Source organism: Zootoca vivipara, chromosome 1 (genome assembly GCF_965207765.1).
Source record: "Zootoca vivipara chromosome 1, rZooViv2.hap1.1, whole genome shotgun sequence".
Classification (NCBI taxonomy): Eukaryota; Metazoa; Chordata; class Lepidosauria; order Squamata; family Lacertidae; genus Zootoca; species Zootoca vivipara.
Window position 1 is genome coordinate 55,543,940 of NC_142582.1, and position 24,646 is coordinate 55,568,585.

General features: G+C 45.1%; 1 protein-coding gene across 4 annotated transcripts in view; it reads left to right on the plus strand.

Annotated features, from left to right (window-relative positions):
• MYRF (myelin regulatory factor) overlaps positions 1-18,955 on the plus strand; it is a 96,728-nt gene extending 77,773 nt beyond the window's left edge. For 3 of the 4 annotated variants that reach the window (XM_035123496.3, XM_035123506.3, XM_035123515.3), the window contains 15 exons: positions 2,058-2,258; positions 2,349-2,457; positions 3,539-3,648; positions 4,608-4,768; positions 5,675-5,747; positions 6,469-6,557; positions 7,825-7,893; positions 11,529-11,617; positions 12,071-12,244; positions 12,590-12,886; positions 13,381-13,468; positions 14,486-14,560; positions 15,280-15,385; positions 16,344-16,418; positions 16,672-18,955. In XM_035123496.3, coding sequence (XP_034979387.3) covers positions 2,058-2,258; positions 2,349-2,457; positions 3,539-3,648; positions 4,608-4,768; positions 5,675-5,747; positions 6,469-6,557; positions 7,825-7,893; positions 11,529-11,617; positions 12,071-12,244; positions 12,590-12,886; positions 13,381-13,468; positions 14,486-14,560; positions 15,280-15,385; positions 16,344-16,418; positions 16,672-16,758 — 1,803 coding nt within the window. In that variant the 3' untranslated portion in view covers positions 16,759-18,955. Of the gene's footprint in view, positions 1-2,057; positions 2,259-2,348; positions 2,458-3,538; positions 3,649-4,607; positions 4,769-5,674; positions 5,748-6,468; positions 6,558-7,824; positions 7,894-9,091; positions 9,173-11,528; positions 11,618-12,070; positions 12,245-12,589; positions 12,887-13,380; positions 13,469-14,485; positions 14,561-15,279; positions 15,386-16,343; positions 16,419-16,671 lie in introns of all 4 variants that reach the window. The other variant, XM_088665310.1, reaches the window with a different exon arrangement.
• Positions 18,956-24,646: the final 5,691 nt, after the last annotated feature.

Sequence of the window (24,646 nt, forward strand, 5' to 3'; positions counted from 1 at the left end):
CTTCCATTGTGTGTTCTGGGCAAATGTACAAAAGCAAATGTTTTTTATAAAAAACCTTGGCTTTTTGTGCAGAATACACACAGCGCTGCTTATCACCTGCCCAGTCCACAGAGGCTTGGCCAAACGGCAGCATGACTACAATGGATTTTTGTGTACTTTCATGCAGAGGTGATGGCTAAATAGGAAAGTACCATGTTAGATAACACTCCCATTGAGCATGAGGAGTGAAATTATACTTCTGTACCTAGCTGGTTAAAATTCCTCATTCCTGTGTTCTGTGCTTCTCCCACTTTCTAAACTTTCTGAATTCTGGATAGCATCTCAGTGACTGTCTCTCCTCTTGTTCAGATGTCCATAGTGCCGTGAATTTTGAGGGGAACATGTGAGGGAAAGGGGTCAGAGTTTGAGAATAACTAAACCAGCTTTGGAACAGACTTTCATTGTGAAAGTGCAGCTCTGAACTGCATGAAATAGTGATGAAGAAGGATGCATAGGAGTGTTTGCAGAGGGGTGTTTGTGTAAAGCACGAACAACCAGCAGAATAAATCATATTGGTGCCTAGAAAGAGTTACATGAAATAAGCTGCTGAAGCCCAATTTGTATCAGATGTAAAACTGTGTTTCTGTGCAATTTTTATTGACCCAGTATGCACGTAATACCGAGCCAAATTGTGATTTCGCGTGAATGGGTGTTCCCAGGTAGGATATTGTTGCTGTTTTGCTCCTTCTCCAGTCCTGCTACTGCTGCACTGCTCTGTTTTCAGCCATGGTTTGGTTAAGCCCATGTCAGGACCTGGGCTCATAGTTTGTCTCCTCAGACAATATGCTAAGCAGGCAGGAGCAAGGGCAGTGGAGGAGCAAAGCACTTATGATCTCCTCTCCAGGAATCCACACATTTGCAGTAAGTGTGGATTGGTTTAGCATCACATGGAAACCTGAGCCATTGAGCCCCCACATCAAATAGTGCTGCTTCCTGGACTTGACCCATGTACAAAAGGTCCTTTTCCTGAGAAGCCACAATCTGCCCTTACTACATTTGGGAATAGGGACCAGGGGCTTCCAGACTAGGCAAGCTTAAGCCCCAGGAACATATTGAGAAAATAAGCACCGTCTGAGATGTTTGTTCCTCCTGTTCTCTCCTGTCACTCTTGCGCTGGTGGCTCTAATTAGCTCATCACACATTTATCATCACCATCACAACCCTCATGCAAGCCACCCTGTCACTTTCTTAACAATCCCTTGGGAATTTGTTTTGCAATGGTGATGCTTTGCCTCATAGCTAGAATTCCCACACACCCCTCCTGCTGAGAGAGAAAAGCTTGCAACTTTATCTTTATCCATTGTGGGCTGGAAAAGGGCATTTATCTCAGCAGGTCTGTAAACACAGACTGACTCAGAACCAAGGCTCCTTGTGCTTAGCTTGCAAAGTGAACCAGACAGCCTTCGCAAGCTGTAAACAACTTACTGTTGTGCATTTTGTCTAACTACACTGCAAAGTAAGTTTTGTTGGAGGCCGTGTCGCTGTCTCCAAACATGGACAAAAAGCGGTGTGTTCTTATCCATGCTGATGGTCATAAAACTTGAAAAAGGGAAACTGGAATTCCCAAAATACTCTGCAAAGCAACTTGCATTTCATCTGACTACAAAGATGTGCACTGAGTTGCCTATACAGTGTAGTGTACAAAATACTTGCAGAGGTGCTGGGCCACTAAACACTGTGGAGGGCCCCTATAAAAGACTTGCCACTCTACATGATTTTAATTGCTCTGGTGGTTTGGTATTCTGTGCCTGGCTGACTCATTTGCTTATTTCTCTTGCCCAGCTTCAATATCGGTTGGTGGGCAACATTTTTGTTTTTAATGATTCAAATCCGTTAACTTTCGCAAAAGAATTTCCCCCTGCATTTAGGAAGAGGGGAGGTGACTCTGTTCTGCATTTGGTCTTATTCTAAAAGCAGCAGTTTTTTCTCCCCAATAACTTTGTTTCTCTCTACAGTTCTGTGTTGTTGGCATTAATGTCCTATGTTCATCCCTGCCCTCTTTTCTTTTCTTTTTGTAGGCCTCTAACCCAGGCCAATTTGAGAGTGACAGCGATGTACTTTGGCAACGTGCTCAGCTCCCTGACACCGTCTTTCACCACGGCAGAGTTGGCATCAACACAGACCGCCCAGATGAAGCCTTGGTCGTCCATGGCAATGTGAAAGTCATGGGCTCCCTTATGCACCCATCAGACATCCGAGTAAAAGACGACATCCAGGAAGTAAGAGCTTGGCCCAGCATGCCTTAGTCAGTAGGATCTCTGCTTAGGAAATGCAGTCCAAAGTCATTATTGTGGGTCTTATGGTTTCAGGTGGATACAACAGAACAGCTGAAGAGAATCTCCCGTATGCGACTGGTGCACTATAACTACAAGCCAGAGTTTGCTGCCACCATAGGCCTGGAAAACACATCAGAGACAGGTACAGTCCCTTCACCGACCCCGAACTTCATCCTTGCACCTCTGCTGTTCAGGAGTTTTGATGCTAGCAAAAGTGTCAACATCCACCTTCACCCAAATCAGGGTATCCATGATCGAACATGTACCCACTGTTGGCCTGCACTTGGGAACTTCATAATAGTGTTTTCCTGCCCTTCTGTGAAACATCCCTTAGGCATACTAAATTGTATGTATACGGCATGTGTCATCTGATCATTGGTTCTGATGTTACAAATATATGACACTCTACTTCGAGGTCACAGTTAGTATCGCAGGGCTTAGGGGAAATGCTTTGGTCTTTCGCAGTCAATTTCATTCATAGAATCATAGAATTGTAGAGTTGGGAGGCTCCTGAGGCTCCTCTAGTCAAACCCCCTGCAATGCTTGTACGAATCTATGGTAAAAATCAAGAAATGCATCTCACAATGTACATCTGGGCTAAAGGTGGATCTCAGGTCTGAACTGGATAAGTAGCACTGAAGTAGCACATGTCTCTTCTGGATGCTAGCTTTCTGTGTGCAGGTATTCCTTTCATGGAGAAACAATTTAATTATTTAAGCCCCACTAACAGATTTACGTATGCCCTTATTATCAGTCTTCACTCAAGGAGGCTGCAGGGAGGGTTTTTTTTTTTTGCAGCAGACAAATAAAGCAGCCTTCCCCAACCTAGCGCCCTCCTGATGTTTTGAGCTACAACTCCAGTCATCCCCAGCCATGATGGGTACAACTGATGGGAGCTGTAGTGAATAACATCTGATGGCTGCCAGGTTGGCAGCGGCTGACATAAAGTGTGGGCCGCATCCTCCTTTGCTTTATAAATTGCGAAGCTACCCTTAGTTACTTGCTTATTTCTACCCTCCCATAGGCTACATTCGAGTTCTTTTCTCCATAGTATTTTTTATATACAGTATACAGCTGGAGGTATGTGCATCACAGAGTCCCTTACTAGCATTGGTCCAAACTCCCTCATACCTGACCCTAGCAGGTGCCTCTGGGATTCTAAGGTTGCATTTATATTTTGTGGCCCAGAGCCACTGTGATACATGCTTACCATTTCTGTTCAGGTGTCATTGCTCAGGAGGTGAGGGAGATTCTCCCAGAAGCAGTGAAAGACACTGGGGACATGGTCTTTACCAGTGGGAGGACTGTAGAGAACTTCCTAGTGGTGAATAAGGTGAGTGGAGCCCTTAGAAGAGGAGGCAAGCAACAAACAGAAAACAAGTTTGATAGGAATGACAGACTCTTCAGGCATCATTTCCCAGTCTATATATTTTTAGCAAAACCCAAGCCCAAACTGAAATTTGGGGGGGGGGGACTTGTTCAGGGTTTTGAGGCCACTCTGGAAGAAAAATTTGAAGCTGGGGAGCAAGGACTGAAAATGCTTCTTTACTTGCCCTCAAACAGACACACACCCTCAGGCACACAGAGCACTACCAGAAAGCAGCCCTCTGATGACCATTCTGGCGGGAGACACAGTGGGGTGATAAGTATCTAGGGGCAAAGTCATAGGCAGAAATCCTATGTAGGTTTTCTTGGGAGGAAGCCCCATTGACAACACTGGATTTTTTTTCTGAGGGAACATGCATAAAATTGGTCTGCTAACTGGGTGATAAGTAGATTACAGTGGAACCTCGGTTTATGAACACCTCGGTTTATGAATTTTCGGTTTATGAACACCGCGGACCCATCTGGAACGGATTAATTCATTTTCCATTACTTTCAATGGGAAAGTTCGCTTCAGTTTATGAATGCTTCAGTTTATGAACAGACTTCCAGAACCAATTACACCCATGCTTCAGTTTATGAACGCTTCAGTTTAAGTACTCCGCGGACCCGTCTGGAATGGATTAATCCACTTTCCATTACTTTCAATGGGAAAGTTCGCTTCAGTTTATGAACGCTTCAGTTTGTGAACAGACTTCCGGAACCAATTGTGTTCATAAACCGAGGTACCACTGTATAGGCATCAAAGAGCAATCTTTCTGTGATGGAGGTGCTCTTGCCTTTGCATGGAAGGAGCAGGGTGGTGGGGGTGGGGTGAGGGTAGGGAATGATTGTAATTCACCAAAAACTAAGGGCATAATGTGAGGACCTGAGCACACCCAAAGAGAGTGTTTATTTTGTCCATGCTAGGAGCGCATTTTCATGGAAAATGTGGGGGCTGTGAAAGAGCTTTGCAAACTGACTGATAACCTGGAGACCCGGATTGATGAACTGGAGAGATGGAGTCATAAACTCGCCAAACTCAAGCGACTGGACAGTATGAAATCAACTGTTAGCTCCGGAGCATTCAGGTACCACAGAGACCTGTGTTAAAAAAAAAAAGCAAGGAGAGGGGAGTAAATTTAATATTCTAACTTCTTTTCAGTTAGAGTATTTTAAACAATCCAGCTCTGAGGAAATGGGTTGTTATACAGGCTGCAATGATATGCAAACTATTAGGAATTAGTTACGTTGAACACAGTTGAACCTCTGAGTAAGTAAGCATAGGATTGCATTGGTAGAAAAGCAAAAAGAGCTTTGAAGTATGCTCAGATACGTACTCAGGCTAAAAAACTTATTCCTCCACTGATGCCTCTTCTACCACACTCATAACGAGAGGGCAAATATTGTGATCCCTTCTCCTGCCTCTTATGAGGTCTTGGTGCCAGAAGAAGTATTCAGTTTGGGCCTCTGAACAGAGAGTGTCCCAGTGATTTAGTGGACTCTGTCTACCTACTCCTCTCCCATAGGAATAAGATCTTCAGATAGAGCAAGCATCTATACTCTCTAGAGATGACTTTCCTGTAAATCTGCATCTACAAGTTCCAGTTTAAAAATCTGTTTCAGAGAGTACTCTGTTTTCAAAGAGGAATAGTGAAAGTAGACACCCAGTAAGTTTAAAAACAAAACAAAACCCAAACTGTTGTGAACAACCCATTTGCTAATTAAACCCATCTCTGGTACCACCCTGACATTCTCCTTCATATAGGGACCCCTTCGCTGCACCTTATTCCCTCTCACCTTCGACTACGTCAGACCAACACAGCTACCTACCTGTAACTAAACCTCTCACCTGTGTTGAGTTTATGCCTATGAACCAGCTAGATATCTATTCTGTTAGATTGGTAGTGGGAGAGGGAGGAGGAGCAGAATGAAGTGAAATTAAATGTGATAAGGAGTGCTGATCTGGATGCATCCTAACTTTCCTTTCATTGTAGCCAAGCAGGGAGTCAGTTCAGCCGTGCAGGAAGTGTGCCACACAAAAAGAGGCCCCCCAAAATGTCCAGCAAGGTAAGAAGCCTTTGTAAGGGAGACACATGTTGTAATCTGAGCTGTGATTGCTCATGTGCATGAGGCACGCTGGTGTTATTGAAGCTGGTTCTGGCTTGAAAGGAGACACAGCTGCTGATTCTGTAGGTTGGGTTTGGGGCTCTTGATTGTGCAGCACCTCGCCATCATGGTGTGCAGATGGAATCAAATGTTTACCTTTGAGTCCCACAAGCCAAGTTGTGTTTGCTGAGGCTGCTTGTTAAGATGTTGGGTGAATGTTAGCGCATACAAATTAAAAACACTTGCAGAGTGATATTTATGGTCTCTGTGGGCTAAGAACTATTTTTATATACATGATGCATTCCTTGATCTGAATTTTTTCCTGGTGTCTGAGCTGACTCTTGCATTCCTGCTTCATCCAGCAACCTTCTCTTGAAATAATTTGTGTTCTGTTTCTGCTTCAAAAAGTCTGCATTTTCATTGCATTTCATAATCCCTTCACCAACTCAGGGTTCTCCTTTATTTAGTAGCCTTCTGAATGTGGTACCAATGCCTCCTCAGACATCTTGGCTCTTTCTTGGGGAGGGTGGGTGAACAGTTACCTGAGGGTCAGTGAGGAAGGGGCACATTACAACCTGCTATCCCCAAAAGAACAACACAGAAAGATCAGAGTAGGAATACAGGGATAACCTTCTGATGAAATTTCTGGTGGTTCTCTTTCCCTCCCCTTTGTCTTGTGCAGTCCCCTTCTGTGGTCACGGACCAAGCGTGCATCAGCCAACGTTTCCTTCAAGGCACCATCATTGCCCTGGTGATCATCATGGCATTCAGGTTGGTGTCTGCACACCAGGGCTGTTTCACACTCGGCAGATGAGTGTGGTGCACAGAATTGAGAATTTGAACCAGGAAAAGGGCCTTCTTGGTAGTGGCACCCGTCCTGTGGAATGCCCTCCCACCAGATGTCAAGGAAATGAACAACTATCTGACTTTTAGAAGACATCTGATGGCAGCCTTGTTTAGGGAAGTTTTTAATGTTTGATGTTTTGTTGTGTTTTTAATATCCTGTTGGAAGCCGCCCAGAGTGGCTGGGGAGACCCAGCCAGATGGGTGGGGTATAAATAAATTATTATTATTATTATTATTATTATTATTATTAGGGGTTCTGGTCTGTGAGTGAATGCTTATCTGGTTATGCTTATCTAGAGGTGGCCAGTTTCATCCCAAATGAAGGTGAAGCGATGAGTGCTTTCTTTTTAGCACCGTGCTTTTGTCTCTTGATTGTTCCTCTAGAATCACAGTGAAATGCACCTCAGTCATAAAATCCACCTATTTTAGGTTTCATGTGACAAAGTGTGGCTATCATTTTCATGAACACGGCTGAGCCTGTCCAGTGTATTGCTGGTTGCTACAAGTGCACTGACAGCAACTACAGTTATTGTCCTGAAATCAGAAGAAAATTAAGTGAATCACTTTGCAGTAAAGTTGAAGAGCCTGGACTTTTAAAATTTACTTTCCCTCCCTCCTCCCGCTTTTTTTTTAGGGGGTGAGGTTTGCCATCACATTTTTCGAAATAATCACAGCAATAAGGAAAACTAGAAACCTGTGTGTGTGTGTGTTTGTGTGTTTAGACGGCTTTGTTTTAGGCGGCTCTGTTGGAATTTTGGAGTTCTGGCGCCTTAGAGTTGGCACATCCTGTATGTTGCACATCCTGTATGTTAGATAGGCAGCCATGGGATGTCATGCAGAAACTGATCTGATGTGTTTCCTGGTATTGTGTATTTTTGTATTATTTTTTACTATGGATTCCTGGCTACCAGAGTCCACTTGCAATAGATATGATTTCAAATCAAATTGCACTTCTGGGTTGTTGTTCTTAGGCAAGTGCCCTTTCTAAGCATATTTTACTTTCAAACTGAGCGAGGTATGCCACTGAGTATATGTCCTCTTTGATGTCCTGTGGAGTAAAGATTTCCCTGGACTTGAGTCAATCATACACACAAAAGGCTGACTTCTTTGGAGACTGCTTCCTTTTCTTCCCTGAAAATATTGAAAGTTTATGTTTCCAAAGGCTCAGTTTCTCTTCTCTTCTCTTTCCCAGCGTGATATCCATGTCTACCCTCTATGTGCTGAGCTACCGCAATGAGGAAGACGTTGTGGATATAGAAGGGTATGTAGCTACTTTTCCTGCCCCCCGCCCCCTTTCCTCCTTTGGTCACTTGCTTCCTCAGAAAAGGATGCACCTTCCTTTCGAAACCCTAAGTAGGAAAACGCGTAATCATGAAAGGAACCTTCAAACCAGAAGAGCACTAGAAGATCAGATATGGAAAAGAGTGTAAGAAGGTGTTAAGAAGACCAGATATGTCATCTAGAGTAGGGAGGGAATACATCAAAGCTGTTTCTTGGAAATATAGTCCCTGAGGAAATTTATTATTTGTTGTGATTTATGGATGTGGCCCCAGAGGGGGATTTATTTATTTATTGTCCCTAAGGGAAATTTCTTTCTTTAGGGCTGGTTTCAGCTACCCCATTCTACTAACAGAAGCCAGGGCAAGGACCCCCCCCCCCAGCAGTGCAATGAGACTTTCCCCCGCTTGCACTCCCCCATGCCCCTCGAGATCCATTTGGGAGGGTGGGGAGAACCCCCAATGAGTTTTCTGGCTGAGTGGACATTTGAACCCTGGTCTCTCGCAGGTCCTAGTCTGACACTCTATCCACTAAATGGCACTGGCTCTCCCATAACCACAACTTGCTGGCATGAGTTGAGGGATTCCCAGGAAGCCAGATTCTATGCCAGATCTGCATGGTGAATACACAGACATACAGAAATATATAGAGACGCATGACTGCAAATATGTGTTGGCTAATTTACAGTAACTGAAGGCCAGAGTCTTGGGGTGGGATTCACCCAGTGAGTCCCATCAGCACAAGGCTTCTGCTTACACAACAGGGTTGGCTGGACCCCCCCAAACTGGCTCTGGAGGGATTGGGAGAACCCCCAGAACAGCGCCAAAGGAGGAGAAGGGGATTGTTCTGTCTGACAAGCTTCAGTGATTGTGATGACTGGACATTCACCATAGCATGGCATTGAATTCTGCCCATAGGGAATAAGCATTCCAAGCTTCTTTGTCTGTATGTACCCAGAAGTTTTAGATGGTTCACACCACTGTTGCAATACTTATTCCTAAATAATTGATTGATCTTTCTCTTTCCCTTCTCTACTTGTTTTCCTTTCTTTCCATTTATTTCTCTCCCCACCTCTTTTCTTTGTCCGCCCTTCCTCCTCATCCAAATCATCCCTCTTTGTGACTTTTGTCATCTGTGCCTTTCATCCCTCCCCACCCCTTTGTTTTCCTGTTGCCTTGCAGTTCTTTTGCTGTGCCGACCACTTGCCTCCTGGCTCTCTTTCGGCACAGGGGTCCTGGCATCCCAGTTGCCCTGTGTCCACGGTATGATCCTTCTTTTTCTGTATACGGTTGATGTTAATGCTGCATCCTTTCTGGTGATGACTTGTGTTTCCATGCCACCCACTCTTCCTCTTCTGTGTTTTTCTTTTTCTTTTTAAAGCTGCCTATGTTTTAGTACTCCTCCTCCTAAACAGAGCAGGGACACACACACAGAGAGAGAGAGGGGGAATGTAAGAGCTCAGCTGGAGCAAGTGGAAAACCTATCTAGTCCAGCATTTGGTTCGCACAGGGGCTAACCAGATGCCTAACTAGAAGGCCACATGCAGGACTTGAGTGCAACAGCACTCCCACACTTGTGGTACCCAGCAACTGCCTCTGACACTGAAGGTAGCACATAGCCACTGATATCCTCCATGAACGTGTCTAATCCCCTTTTAAAAGCATGCAAGTTGGTGGCTGTCACTACATCTTTTGGTAATGGATTTCAGAGTGTAGCTATGGGCTGGGGGAAGAAGCCGTTCCTTCTACATCTTCCAACACTCCATTTCCTTGGATGACTCAAAGCTCTAGCATTATGCGAGAGGGAGAAAAATGCTTCTGTATCCACTTTTCCCACACCTGCATAATTTCATACACTTACATCCTCGTTGACTTGCCTTTTTTCTAAACCAGAATGTCGCAGGTGTTGTGACCTTTCCGCACAGGGGAGTTACTCCTGTCCCTGGTTCATTTCACTGCTTGAATGAACATTTTGGAGCCAAGCTGGGCAATGAAATTTAGGTTGAGAGGAGCCACTTGGGTGGTGCAGTACCTAAGCTGGGAATTAGGCAGCTAGCTGAAAGCACAATCCTAACCATGTTTCATCAGAAGGAAGCCCCCTTTTCAAATTTCATATGGAATTGAATGGCATTTCCCACCCCCGCCCTCGCCCTGAAAACAATTTTGTTGTTGTTGCTGTTGCCCAAAACTCTCACAGCATGAAGTCTACATAGCAGCCAGCACTGCAGCAGATAGCTAACCTGCCTCACCAGTGAGGGAAAAGAAAGGACTAAGGCTTTCCTTCCTGTGCATAGGGAAGAAGTCCTCAGGTTGTGGATAGAAGAATTTCTGCACTTACAGAATGCAGTTTACAACTACATATAGATACATCTCTGTGTCTCTCTCGTTTGTGTCCCCATACAGTGGTGCCTCGCTTAACGAATGCCCTGCTTAACGAAATTTCTGATTAATGAAAGGATTTTTCGAGCGGAGGTTGCCTTGCTAGACGAATTCGTTTTATGAAAAATTCGTCTAGCGAATCGCAGTTTCCCATAGGAATGCATTGAAATTCAATTAATGCGTTCCTATGGGCAAAAAAAATTTCAAAAAAAATTCAATGCATTCCTATGGGATTCGTTAGACGAATTTTTCGTTATAAGAAAAGACCCGTGGAACGAATTAAATTCGTCTAGCGAGGCACCACTGTATATGGAAAATAACATCTATAGGCACATCAAGTGGAAATAGTTCTTCTTCAATTGATATGGGTAAACGGTGTTTCCATGTGCTGCTCTGGTTTGCCAGAAGCGGCTTTGTCATGCTGGCCACATGACCTGGAAGCTATACGCCGGCTCCCTCGGCCAATAATGCGAGATGAGCGCGCAACCCCAGAGTCGGTCACGGTTGGACCTAATGGTCAGGGGTCCCTTTACCTTTAGGGAGAGACTAGGGAGCCCTGGTCAGAAGCCATTTGTCAGATTCTGAACTTCTCTTTCCATCTCACCTTAAGTCAGGGGTCAGCAAACTTTTTCAGCAAAGGGCCGGTCCACTGTCCTTCAGACCTTGTGGGGGGCCGGACTATATTTTGAAAAAATATATGAATGAATTCCTATGTCCCACAAATAACCCAGAGATGCGTTTTAAAGAAAAGGACGCATTCTACTCATGTAAAAACACCAGGCAGGCCCTACAAATAACCCAGAGATACATTTTAAATAAAAGCGCACATTCTACTCATGTAAAAACATGCTGATTCCTGGACCGTCCGCGGGCCGGATTTAGAAGGCGATTGGGCCGCATCCGGCCCACGGGCCTTAGTTTGGAGACCCCTGCCTTAAGTGTTTGCCATCCCTGGAGTAGACTGTCGGGATGGGAGGGTTGTAATGGATACCTGGCAGCAATTTTAGGCTTTGCCTGATCTGTTCACCCATTGACACTTTGTCAGGGTGTCCTCCTTTTCCCATCCTGCTTTCTGTATTGCTTTCCCCTCCCTGTCTGGAGCCTTTATGCACCCTTTCGTTCCAAACCCTGATGTTCAGCTGCCTCATTAATCCATCTCTTTCTATTAGCACACATACCATTTTTCTATATATATGTAAATACTTCAAGTGACATTTCCCCTCCCCCCCTTGCATTCTAGGTCCAGTCAGAACATTGATAAGAATCAGATTATGTTTTCTACTGCTGCCTCATCAAACACACCTGATAATGCTTCCCTTAAACAGCGTGGTAGGTACCAGTTGTGGCTGTCTCTGTGAAAATGTCTCCCAGGCTAAGCCAGTCAGGTGTTCAGCTGGAAAGTCAGGCATGGGGGACGTGGCTGGTCCCTCTTGTGGGCAGGTTGATCTGCCACCAGCCGTTTCACACAAGAAGCAGCTGTCACCCTACTGCAGTGAGCTGTATTTTTAAAGAAAATCGGCATTACTCATCATGGGCAGCTTCTGCTCACTATTAATGGCCAAGGGCCAATGTAATACATGCCCTCTGCTAAGGGACAAACTCAGTCCATGTGCACGCAGAAGGCCCATATTGAAATAAATAAGTCCCAAAGTGGTTGCATGAGCTAGGCCTTACAATGCAGGAGGTTATTGTGTGTTGCTCTGTTTTTTTTGGCCATTTTCCTCTGACCTACATAGAACCGGTGCTGGTATTTTATTATTTTTATCTTTATTATTCCTACAGCCACAACACATGTGCCTGAATCTCTCTATGACTTGCCTGCCCATAGCATATTAGTCTGTTTCGACCCGCCTTGTTTCTCCATGTGCTGTTCTCCTTTTCTGAACACCATTCCAAACAACGTATCTTCTGATGCAGCTTCTGAGACTACCACCCCAGCCACCAACAACCGGACAGGTAAACGCTATTCTATCTGTGAACACACAGAGGGCTGTGAATTCAGTTTAGCAATAAGGCATTTCCGCTCACCTGACAGAATACTGTCCCCTTTCCTCTCCCCCCTCCCCAATGTGCTTTCACATGGAAGGTTTAACTAACTCCTACACCTTTATCTGATTTGCATTGCATTGTTTCCAGAAGTAGTTTTCAGGTTGCATTTCCTGAACATAAAAGGTACAATAATAACATAATGGGTAGGTGTAAGTTTGGTGTATGGAGGAAAAGTAGTGAGGATTCTTGCCCCCCCCCCATCAATTTCAAGGCACAAACCATAATTCTTTTCTCATTGCTCTACCTTCACAGATCAAAGCCTCATGTCACTGCTGCCAGTGACCAACATCAAAGCTAAATCGAGGGGAATCACTGGCAAGGTGACTTCCCATACAAAGTGGCCAAAGACCTCTGAAAGATCACGGGGCTTCAGCAGCCCCAATGCCAGCCCATCCTCCCCCTTCACCCACATCCAAGGCAAGTCCAAATACATCTCCAACCTCCCTCTAACACGCAACAGCTTCTCCCCTGGGCTGACACGGCAGCGGCGCAGCACCATCAGCCAATCAGACTCCGAGGAACCCAGCACAGGAAGCACCAGCCAGGAGGGTAAGCATCCCCTTTTCCTTGTGATTTTGCTGTATATTTAGACCTTGACTCAGGGCCTGAGCACAACAGCACACTTTGCACCTGCAATTTCCAGCAACTGGGATACCGCCTCTGACCATGGAGGCAGAGCATAACTAGCGTGGCTAGTAGACATCAGTAGCCCTCTCCTCCATGAATTTGTCTAATTCTCTTTTAAAGCCACCCAGGTTGGTGGCCAGCTTTGCCTTCACTTCATGACCTTAGAAATCCCTTCCAGCATTGTTTCCTAGCCTGGTGCCTTCCATAGGTTATTGGACTCCCAGTTCTCAGGAACCCCAGCAGCTGGTCAGGGATGGTGGGAGTTGCAGTCCAGCAACATCTGGAGGGCACCAGATTGACAAAGGCTGTATTATATAGCCTTAGGAGCTCTGATGGTTCTCTGAACACCTGTGACTTGGCTTTGCTTGCCATGTAGAATAACTTTCTTCCCTGTATGGATTATTTCCCCCTTGCAGGAAAAGCTCCTGTGCTCCAGTCCATATCACTTGTACAGAGCAACGTGGTCATCACGCCTCAGGCCTGTGCTGCTGGTGATGAATGCAGGTAGGTGAAGTGCTGTCCTGCCATAACCTTTGTTAGGCCAAGTTCTCGGGGGGGGGGGATGCAGGCAGCTGATAAATGATCAATTCAGGATTTTTCCATGCATTATCTTTTTTGTCAAGTCAAGACCACTTGCGTAAGACCACTTTTGTGTTTAGCGATGGAATCAGTATCGGATGTGGGTGCATGTAAAGGAACAGCAGGGAAGTTTGGACATGGGCAGAGGCCATGTTGAGGTGGAATGCTTCTGACCAGAATCCTCAAGTTGCCATATGTGAGAGAGAGACTGTAGATTTATTGGGAAGATGTGATCTTGCTGATAGTGCACCTGCTTTTCATACAAATGGTCCCAGGTTCAAATCTCTGGTGTTTCTAATTAAAGGTGTCTCAGTTAGCAGGGCTAGGAAGAAACTCTGCCTAAAACCTTTAATGTAGGAGTGGGGAACCTTTCTCAGCCTCAGGGCCATTTTCTCTTCTGAGCACACTTTTGCCAGAGGCAAAATCAGGTGGAACAACTATTTTAAATGTTACCTTTCTACAGTAAGCTGGTTTCTACACACACACACACACCCCTCATCCCCCTCTGTCCTCCCTCCAGGCAACTAAGAAATGTTATCAGAGTTCAAGGACACAATCTAGGCAGGCAATAACACTCACCAAGGGTGCAGAGTTGCACTGGTGAGGGGCATGAACAGGGGAGAAAGGGATGTGGCATGGGGAGAGTCACAGGGGCCAGGTAGAAGGGCTTGTGGCCCCCAGGTCAGAGGTTCCCTACCCTTGCTTTAGAGAGTCCCTGCCCTCTCAAGAGCAGGCAATTCTGGACAATGGCCTTTCGCAATCTAAGGCTGTTCTTCCAGCTGGGGCCAGCATGATATAACTCCCCAGGGATCGTGTTGGACTGTGAGCTGGGGGTGCAGCAGAGGAGTGGGCGTGGCCTGGTTCCAATGGGGAGGGATACAGCTTCCACATCTTGAGGCGGCTGCTACATGTCATGCTGTCGTTTTCTGTCTGTGCATATAGGACGGGGAACATCACGTACCGCATCCCCATCAGCAAGTTTACTTCGGTGAACACAAATCTTACTCTGGAGATGAAGTGAGTAAGAATTCTTGGGAAGACATGGGGCTCTGGGGAGGGGTGCAGCCTCAAGTGACATTGCAACAGTCAGCAGCCAGCTGAATATCAGGTGGGAGTTGTGAGCAAGAAGGACTCCATCATGGTCTCAAAACTGTAGGTGGAGAAAGCAGAAGAACCCACAAGCAAAGTGGTGAAAGTAGCTGACACTAGAATGCACAGGTCAGAGAAGATGAAAATGTGCCATTCCTATTACTGGGATGTCCCCTCCAGACTGGTGGGTCCTTTTTGTAAGTGCATTCTGCAAATGTCAACAAGGCAATATTAGCCCTTTAGTGGCAGATTTATACTGAACCATCTGCACATCGTTCTGCCTTTTGGTTGTTTTGAGGTGCTTGCACTATAGATTAACAACAGTGAGGTTTTTAAAAAGAAAAGAAAAACTGGTACCTTTGTGGTATGAAATTTTTGGAGGAAATTACGGGGCATGTACCTATTGTAAATGAAGCAGTATGACTGCCGCAAAAAAATTGCGGCCGCAAATGGTATTGAAGGTGCAATCATGTATAACCACCCCAGTAGCATAATGGGCATGAATTATGATGAATGCTCAATTAAAAAGGGTGTCTTTAAAGGTGCTGCAGGTGAGAGTACCAAAGTATGACAATGTCGCATATCAATACTGCTTACCTTGTTGCCTCCACTAAACACCCTCCTCTGCCCTTTCCCCTCTCTCCCAGCGCCTCCTCTGCTGTGTCTGGCTATTTTTGTGGTTTCACCTCCAACAACCCATGTCAGCACAACACTGTGAACGCGGACAGCTTCTCTGATGCAGCAGGCACCCAGGTAGGACCACAAAGTATCATGGCTGGCAGGTGCTTGCCAGTTGCACCCCTAAGTTGCTGCTCATAATAGAAAAGGAAACGGGTATATTTAGTTTCTGCACCCTGTTAGGTGAATGCCCTTTGGATCCTCTTTAAGGCCGCAGTCCTCTCTACTCACTGAACTGTGAGTAAGGCCCACTCAACTTCTGTATGTATAGTATTGTGCTGTAAAGGAGAGAGGTAGAAAGAGGCACACCTGTCAAGGTTGCATGTGAAGGCTTTCCTGGGAGATAAAAATGTGTAAACGTTCATAAGTAAACCATCTTCATAACTGGTCATCGTTGGCTTGTTAAGCTATTTAGTGCTGGCTGGGCATATGGTCTACATTTTTAACCGCATGTTTTTCAGAATAAGTGTTGTCTCTTATTTCAGACCATTTGACCTTAACTGCATGGTTCTGTCATGCCTTTGAGTGCAGGTCTTCACCTCTGCCCAATTGCTGGCATGGGGAGCAGAACTGAAATAGCCCTACCGCTGTGTAAAACCCTGATATAATAATAATAATAATAATAATAATAATACCCCATCTGGCTAGGTTTCCCAGATTACCACCATTCTTTGTGGACAAAAGCTTACACAAGGGCAGAACTGCACAGTTAAGGTCATATGTCGTTTGACCTTCATGGTTCAGTAAGCTGCATTTTCCAGTTCAATAAGATCTTAATTCTGTGTATCCCCATCCCCTATTCTCTGCCCACCCAACCCGTGGCTACAAGAGAGGCACAGCAACTGGCAGTGGTAGGTGGAGGACTACATCTTGCTGCCTGTTTCTCTCACATCGGTTTTCCACTACAAAGAGGGAGCAGAGAGCAAGGTGCATGAGCCTCTCCCTCCAGTACAGGACAGAGAAAGAGGTCCTTGTTATAGCAGCAGCTGTGTTCCTTTTAATCCAGGTAGGGTTTCTTCTACTTCTTCTGTAGGGAGTAACATACCATTGGCCTGTGGTGATGATGCCGTTTCAGGAGTTCACCTATCACTTCCGATTTGCTAAACCTGTGAGTATAAGTACCCGCAATATAACATTACAGCCTTTGGATTCATCCTTTAGAGCTTGGGGGGGGGGAGTATATCAAAAGATGACCGATTCAGAAAATTTAGTCCAACTCCCAAGACCTTACCCAAATATCTGAGGGTTTGCACCCAGACACAGGGCCTTGGAGATGCCTCTCGTTGTTGTTGCCTAACCTTTGTTCTTCTGTGACGGTTTCCAGTTCCCTTAAACCTTTTTCTTCCTCCCACTCATCACAGGGCCAAGCCAACTGCAGTACTGCTGTGGAGCAGATGGGCTCTCTCTTCACTGACTATTACTTCCAGTTCTACTGGCTGTGTGAGTGAGTCTCAGGAGCACCACTGCCCTTGGATTGGAACTGAAATGGGCCCCCATGGCTCATTGGACCGGATGTTCCCTCATATGAGCCCCCAAGTCCTATCCTGTTGCCTCTGTCATCAGCTGGTGTGGTTCTCCCCCCACCCCCACCTCCACCCTGCGGTGGAATATCAACATTAGAATGTCAAACAACTTTGGGGGAATAATGCCACTAGCAAGCGAAACATGGAAATACCGAGGCATCTCTTCCCCCCCCCCTTGACATGCCAGATGCTTGTCATTCAGTCCTTCAAAGGCCTTACTTCTTGTAGAGACATTGGCATTCCTTCTTTTTCCTCGTTTTTACACTGGATTTGAAAATTCTACACTGGAGCCGTGCCTGGGTTCAATGTCTTTGGACACCTCAGAACTACAAAATACAGTTTGGCTGGGAAGAGATCTCAGCACCCAGAGAGCCAACGAAGCGGCTTTCTTAGACACTGGCATTTCTCAATGATGACGCTGGGAGTCTTTCTCTAAAGCTGAAACACTGGAATTCTTTCTGTAAAAGGAATATTCTGCCTGGCTGTGTTTGCAAGTCATACACTGGAGTTTCTGACCTTCTGGCTGGCAGCTAGCCTCTTCTCTCTTTAACTTATGCTCTGCAGAAGTCCTGGTGACACTGGAACACACAAATGACCCGTCATTTCAAACAGCAGCAACCAATGGAAAAGCAATGGGATTTGCCTCTGGCTCCACCCCCCCCTCTCCCGCCATATAGTTACATTCCAGGGAGAGAAGACCTCAGGAACCTCACAAAAACAACTCTCAGGCAGGCTAGTTTTGTTCCCAATGTGCCTTTTTTCAGGATTGGATAAGTGCGCTTCTAAAGAAGCAAGCTCAAATCTACTTGAGGAAAGCAGTGTCTGAGCTTTGCCTCTGGACTGACACAATATGCACTGGCATCCTAGGGCTCCTCCTGAGGCCCATATATCGAGAGCAGCGAAAAATGCCTTTCAACCCAACAAGCACATGGCACGGCCCATGCTCTCAGCAGGAGACCATCCCTGAAGTTGAAGAGGGAGGCCATCAGGAGAGATATACCCAACACTAAACGTATATCCAGACTGAAAAGTGTTTTGATCCCCAAGGGGTCACTTGTCAGGCAACAAACAGAACATTTTTTTCACTCCAGACCTTAAGCCTCCTTGGCATTCTTAAGAATATTTTGGGTAACTTACTGTTACAAGATGTTAACTTGCTAAACCACTGATCTTTCCCCCTGCCCCTCCACACAAGATCAGCTTGTTTGATTATTGATCCACTTGTCTCTCATAGGAAACCAAAGCGGACTGTCGCTGGGCACCAGCCTGCACACACATTTTGAATCGGGGAAGCGCAAGGAGTTAAGGCAGATGCAAAAGCACAACCACCCAGCATTTCAGGCCTTTAACTTCCATTCAAAGGGAGAAGAAAGGATTGGCCAACTCAGTCAGGCTCTGTTGTTGTTGTTGTTGTTTTGTAAAGCGGGTTATTTAGATTTCTGTGCAAGAGTGTGAACAGCAACTTAGGGAAGATGAGAGGACAGGGATGGGAAAGATAAGAAGCAAAAGGGTTAGCTGCTGGGACTGCTCATGGATTCTGAATCAGGTTATCAATATGCAAATCCACAGATATAAACATACTTGCCTTTGGTTTAGTTCTAACGACCAAGCACTGATCATTTTTAAATCAGATTATTGTAAACTGAAAGGAACAACTGTGTTAAGGTAGGAATCCACTTTGTGATGGTGGCTGGGTTTTATCTCTGTGTTGGTGAAATGTGTATTGGTGCCTGCATTGCTGGATGGGTCTGCCATTATTAGTAGTAATGAAATTGCCCAGGTAGGCAGGCCTGCCCCCCCCCATTCCTCGATTGCTCCTCTAGGGCTATCACCAGTTTCACATTTGCTGCTCTCAGCTCACATCTGCGTTACAGATTTCCCCAGAGAACTCTGGTAACCATAGTTCTGCCATAGCTGCCAAGTTATCCCTTTTTTACAGGGATTTTCCCTTATGCTGAATAGGCTTCCTCATGAGAAAAGGGAAAACTTGGCAGCTATGGTTCTGCATGGGGAGTTGTCACATAAATTTTGCAGCACCCCCAGTAAGCTATGTTTCTCAGGATTCTTTGAAGGGAGCTGGAACAGTAAAGGTGGCATAAAAATAATAAAAATGTGTAGATAATGTTCGCAGTGTCTGTTGGTGGCCCAGCAACGGTTGCCACTCTTCCTTACAATGCTGCATATTCCATGAATGGGCATAAGGGGAAATGGCACCTGGCACTGCCATTCATTAGAAGCAGCTGAGAGGGGCACACAGGCATGGGCTGGAGAAGATATTGGAGACCCAGCAGACCAAGGGCACCATAGCATCTGATAATGGCTGCAGGCTGTCTTATCAAGGAACAAGGATATGAGAAATGTAGTTGCAATTGCTAGTGCTCACCACCAGTTGGCACCATTGCTGAACAGCAGGGAAACAAACAGGCACAATAAGAGACCTGCAGTTATGTCCTCCTTATTAACGTCTCATTTTGCCCCATCAGTCAGACTGGGTCATGTAATTTGTTAGTGGCATTTAGTGCAGCCAGGGAGGGGTTTCCTCCCTAGTGAAAGAAGTGCAGAAATCTTTTTTGCAGCAATTCTATACTCTTACCTCTTGAGTAAATCCCATTGAATTTGGTGGGACTTATTTCTGGGTAGAGGGGTGTAGGTTTGCACTGTTACTCAATGTTACTTGTGAAAATGTTCTTGCATCGAATGCCGGTAATGCAAAACTGGTTGAAGTCTCCCTTGTGAAACAGCCTGTTACTGACAAGCAAGCACTCTTGCTTCTCCTTACAGCCCCTGCTTCTCTCTCCACCCCCTATGTTCCTCCTAAACAGATCTGCAGTATCTGGGAGCCCCATCTGACGACCCTTAGAATTACCACTGCTGTGGGTTCCCACCCACCCACCCATTCCTCTGCCACTGCCGCAACTCCAACATGTGTCTGGTGGAGCCAATGCGGACGGAAATGGCGATCTTAACCTAAACTTGAATTGAATTGCTGTGGAGTCTTAGTCTGCCACACATCTACACACCACCCTCCCAGGATAGAGGCTATTGCCTTTTTCTTTTTAAGTAACACACACACACACAAAAAAAAAACCCCCTTAGCCAAGGGGAGATCTCATTATCCTTCTTGAACCTTTTGGCGATCATTGTAATGAGCCAGTGGCAGTTACCAGTATAAGATTTGTTAGAGGAAATGCTTGAGGAAGCTTTGCCCTGCCTACCTGCCACCTGATGGGATACACTTTAACAAAAGCTACCCCTTGGCCTTCCCTCCCTTCAGGATACCCACCTTGCTGCCCTCGCTTCACAAGTGTTTCTGCCAGGTTGGACTGTGTCCTTGAGCTCTAATAATGCATCTATAATAATAATAATTTATTATTTATACCCCACCCATCTGGCTGGGTTTCCCCAGCCACTCTGGGCGGCTCCCAACAGATTAAAAACAGAATAAAACATCAAACATTAAAAACTTCCCTAAACAGGGCTGCCTTCAGAGGTCTTCTAAAAGTCAGGTAGTTGTTTATTTCCTTGACATCTAATGGGAGGGCGTTCCACCAAGAAGGCCCTCTGCCTGGTTCCCTGTAAACTCACATCTCGCAGTGAGGGAACCACCCAAAGGCCCTCAGAGCTGGACCTCAGTGTTTGGGCTGTACAGTGGGGGGGAAGGCGCTCCTTCAGGTATCTTGCTTAGCTGGCTGGAAGATTGAGAGGTGTCTGAGAGTACCGTATATGGAAATTAGCCTACTGTACAAAAGTGAGATCTGCATTGACAGTCATTGCTCTGTTCACTTTTGCATCTGGCCCTGCCTACCATTGGCACATGGCCCACAGAAGTTAATGCAGGCTGAAAAGCCATTCCCCACTCCTGCCTTAATCTCTCCCAAGAGTAACTGACAAAAGCATGTGAGACAGGAGGCTTATATAGGGCAACATGTGTTCACCATGTGAAAGTACTGTACCTGCAGGGTTATGCAGATACTTCACAGAGACAATGGTGCTACCCAGCTAAATCCACCACAATCTTCTAGTGCTGTTCCTATTGGTCCATGCCTGCAGAGTTATTTGTCGGGGCCCCCCACTTTCTTACTTTGTCCACAAAACATATGGAGGTTCAGTACCAAATGACTCTTCACCATGCAGGCATCCAGCAACACCCCCAGCTAGAGGACAGTTGTTCTTGAGCGTGATCGGAGTGTCAAAAAAAATGTACTTGGCCTTGGACAATATTCAGATAATTCTTCTCAACTTGGTATTAGTAAGTCAGGATCTTGCAGGGACGGGCAATGCTCCAGTTTTCTCGCAACAAGAGGCTGCTCTTCCTCTCCGTGTTCTGCAGCCCTATGTGCCGATTTCCTGTTTTTGCCACGTAGGCTGGATTTTGTTTTGTTTTGTTACTCCAGCAGAATGGGAGCCAAAATGGAGCCTCTCCTCCCCTCGCACCTCCCAGCAAAGGGAGAATCTGGTGCTCCACTGGAGGTGCTTGTGCTGGAGCTCCTCCCCATATCGCCAACCCAGTTTCCTGAAAACGGTGTGGGGAGGAGCTGCAGAGCAAACATGACCTTTGGGGCTTCCTAGGACACTTCAGCAGCATGGGAAGAAACCACCCTGCAAGAAGCAGCTCATAGAGGAAGATCTGATGCTTAATGACTGAGAGGCATCTTAGGCCTGGTGGGTCACTGTTTTTGGTGCTCTCCTCCTGAGCAGCAGCAGGAGGCTTAAGCAGACTCCTTTCTACAGACCAGCAATAAGAAGTCTTTAGACTAGTGGTTAAGAAACCGCTGGGTTAAAAACAATCTGGTGAGGACATTCACATTTTGACCTGACTATCCCCTTACCCACTCCCCAATGCGTTAAATGTATAAAACCATTTATCCATAGTTTGTTACCGATCAAGATCAGGGTGAGGGCAGCAGGGACATGGTGACATCAGAAATAAATTAACCAATCACTTTTTTTCTTCTTCTCCTGGTCTTATCAGGTGGCATTGGAGAGAAGGGCTGTGTATGTGTCAAATATTTTCACTGGTACATTCACATCCGTGCTGAGAATCTGATATGCATAATCCTTTGTAACAGTAGCACTCTTTACATTACAGTTTTAATGGTTTTATTGTTTAAAACTGCTACAACTACTTACTTTATTGTTATAGCACTTTTTTTTAATCCCAAAGTGCTTCACAGTATTGGGGTGGGCAAGGGCTAAAGAGTACGGCACTAAAGAGTACAGTAGTTTCTATAGCAAGGTGTTACCTGCCCATGTTTGAACTGGTATCATAGACATCACCTGGACTGGCCAGCTCAGCATCTTCATGCTACTCGCCTGTCTCGGAAGATGTTCGCCCTACCTGCACCAATTCCATACTCTCCCCAAACAGAAGGAAGGATGTTTTCCTGCATCTGATTGAGGGAGCTCTGTTCCAGTGCTTCTGACCTAGGAGAAAATTCTTCCTTAGAAGCGGAACATGAAGCCATATCTCTCTAGCCATTTGGGGAGCCAAGAAAATAAAGGGTGGATATGGAGCCAGCTTTTAAAGTCTGGCTGTTTCGAGGGGCTGGGAATGAGTTCTCCAAGGAAAATTCATAAGCCTTTTGTCTTTTTGTTGTTGTTTAAAGAAAAAAAGCTAAAAGCCTGTAAATAAGTTTTGTGCCACCACTGTGAGCCTTAAGGAAGATAAAGCACTAATTTGTTTTGTTTTAAATGTTGCTCTCACAGCTTTAATCACTGTATATTGCCCTCAATTTCAGAGTCATATCTGTAGTACCTACTATATTAATGAAGTTTTATTGTTATTTTGCTTTGGTGGAGGATATGTGTGGTTGCTTTTCCCCTTACCATCTGCTTTTCTGATCTGTATTTATATTTTATTTTGTTTTGGAGTACTGGTGCCCAGAACTCCTCTACTTGTTTTGCTTACCTAGACCTTTTATTCATAAGAAATGTACCTATAAAAATAAATATATAAGTATACTACTTTGTATCCAAGATTGGCTCATGGCTTCTTCCTCCATCTCACAGAATTGAATTACTACAAGTAATGAATGTTATGGTAGGGGCTGCAAGCAAAATTTATACCAACCCTGAGTAATCACACGTTTTACTCAGTTTTAACCTACTGAGTATATCTTGTGGGTAAAAAGAGTATTTCTGAAGCAAGAAGTGCGATTGTACTACCAGAGTAAGCCCAGCAGCATGCACACAAGTTAGCAGACATTTTAGAGAAGAAATATCTGTGAGAGTCATACATCAATATATCAAAAATCTATGCATTCAGTATTGGAATACCACTTCCTACCGATACATTCAGTTAACACAACTACTGTATTTTCAACTTGAACTGAATGTCATTTACTTACAAGAGCAAAATGCAGTTTTCATTAAGGATTTAGTTAAAACATGGAATTGAGAGAAAGCAATTAACCAAAACTACACCCACTAATCCGTGGGCTACATGTTTTTTACTAGCCTCATTTCTGATATATGGTACATACTTAATTACTATAGCCTTGGGATTTTATTTTTATTTTTAAAGCCTGTTGCCAGCTCTTGTAGTTTAAAGGTAGCTCAGTGTCAGTGATGTTATTCCTCAAGTCAGCTTGTTATTTTAGCCTTTGCAGTTTAATGCAACACAGTAAAAGGAATTGACATCTCTAAAGATTATTCTTTAAACCAGAGCCACAATCCGAGAGGAAAAATCTATCTGGAGACAAAAGAATTAGTAGGCGGGAGGAGGTGATTTATCTATCTGTATTAACACACACACACATTCACCACTTTGCACAATTGTATAGACATTACTCATGACACACACACCTTTATTTAACAGGCTTTCCACTTAAGCTGAAGAACCCCAAATATTGTGGCCTGCCCTTTTCTGCATGTTGCTCCAGAAGTGGAGCATCTCAGCTCTAGTGCCTACCACAGCTGTGATCCTATGTGCCTTTTTTTTTACTCAGAAATACGTACCACTGCATTCAGTGGGACTTACTCTGAAATGAGTTTATTTACCTACATGGGAATATGTCTCACTGAACTAAGTAGGATTTACTTTTGAATTCAATGGCTCTCTCTCAGTAAAGAACAGAAAGATGGGAAGAAAAATGAGTGTGGGTGCTTTGTGTAGTTAAAGGTAAAAGAACCTCTGGACAGTTAAGTCCATTCAAAGGTGTCTATGGGGTACAGCACTTATCTCGCTTCAGGCCGAAGGAGCCAGTGTTTGTCCACAAACAGCTTTCCGGGTCATGTATGACTAAACCACCTCTGACGCAATGGAACACCATGACAAGTGCCAGAGCACATGGAAACACCGTTTACCTTCCCACCACAGTGCTACTTATTTATCTACTTGCACTGGTGTGCTTTTGAACTGCTAGGTTGGCAGGGGCTGGGGCAGAGCAACAGGAGCGCGCAGCATTGTGTGGATTCAAACTGCAGACCTTCCTATCAGCAAGCCCAAGAGGCTCAGTGGTTTAGACCACAGCACCACCTGCTCCCCTTTTTGTATAGTATCCAGCATACTGTGTGTGCAAAAGAAAAAGTTCACTTATGTTTAAAGGTGAGTTTGAAAGCCTGTTCACAGCAGTGGAAAGTCTGATGTGTCAACATTTACAGTCTCGTGAAATTCTGACTGTTGTCACAATTGCTTAATTCTTAAGAGATGAGATAAAATATCGCTTCAGGCATATGATTGTGTCCCCTATATCCATCCTATTCAAAGAGCGATTTCTGTTGCTTTGTACCTTCTTTCCTATAGCGGGTGTACACCTATGGGTCTTCATATACAGCAGAAAAGTGCACCCAAAGAACAAAGAAGAACACAAAC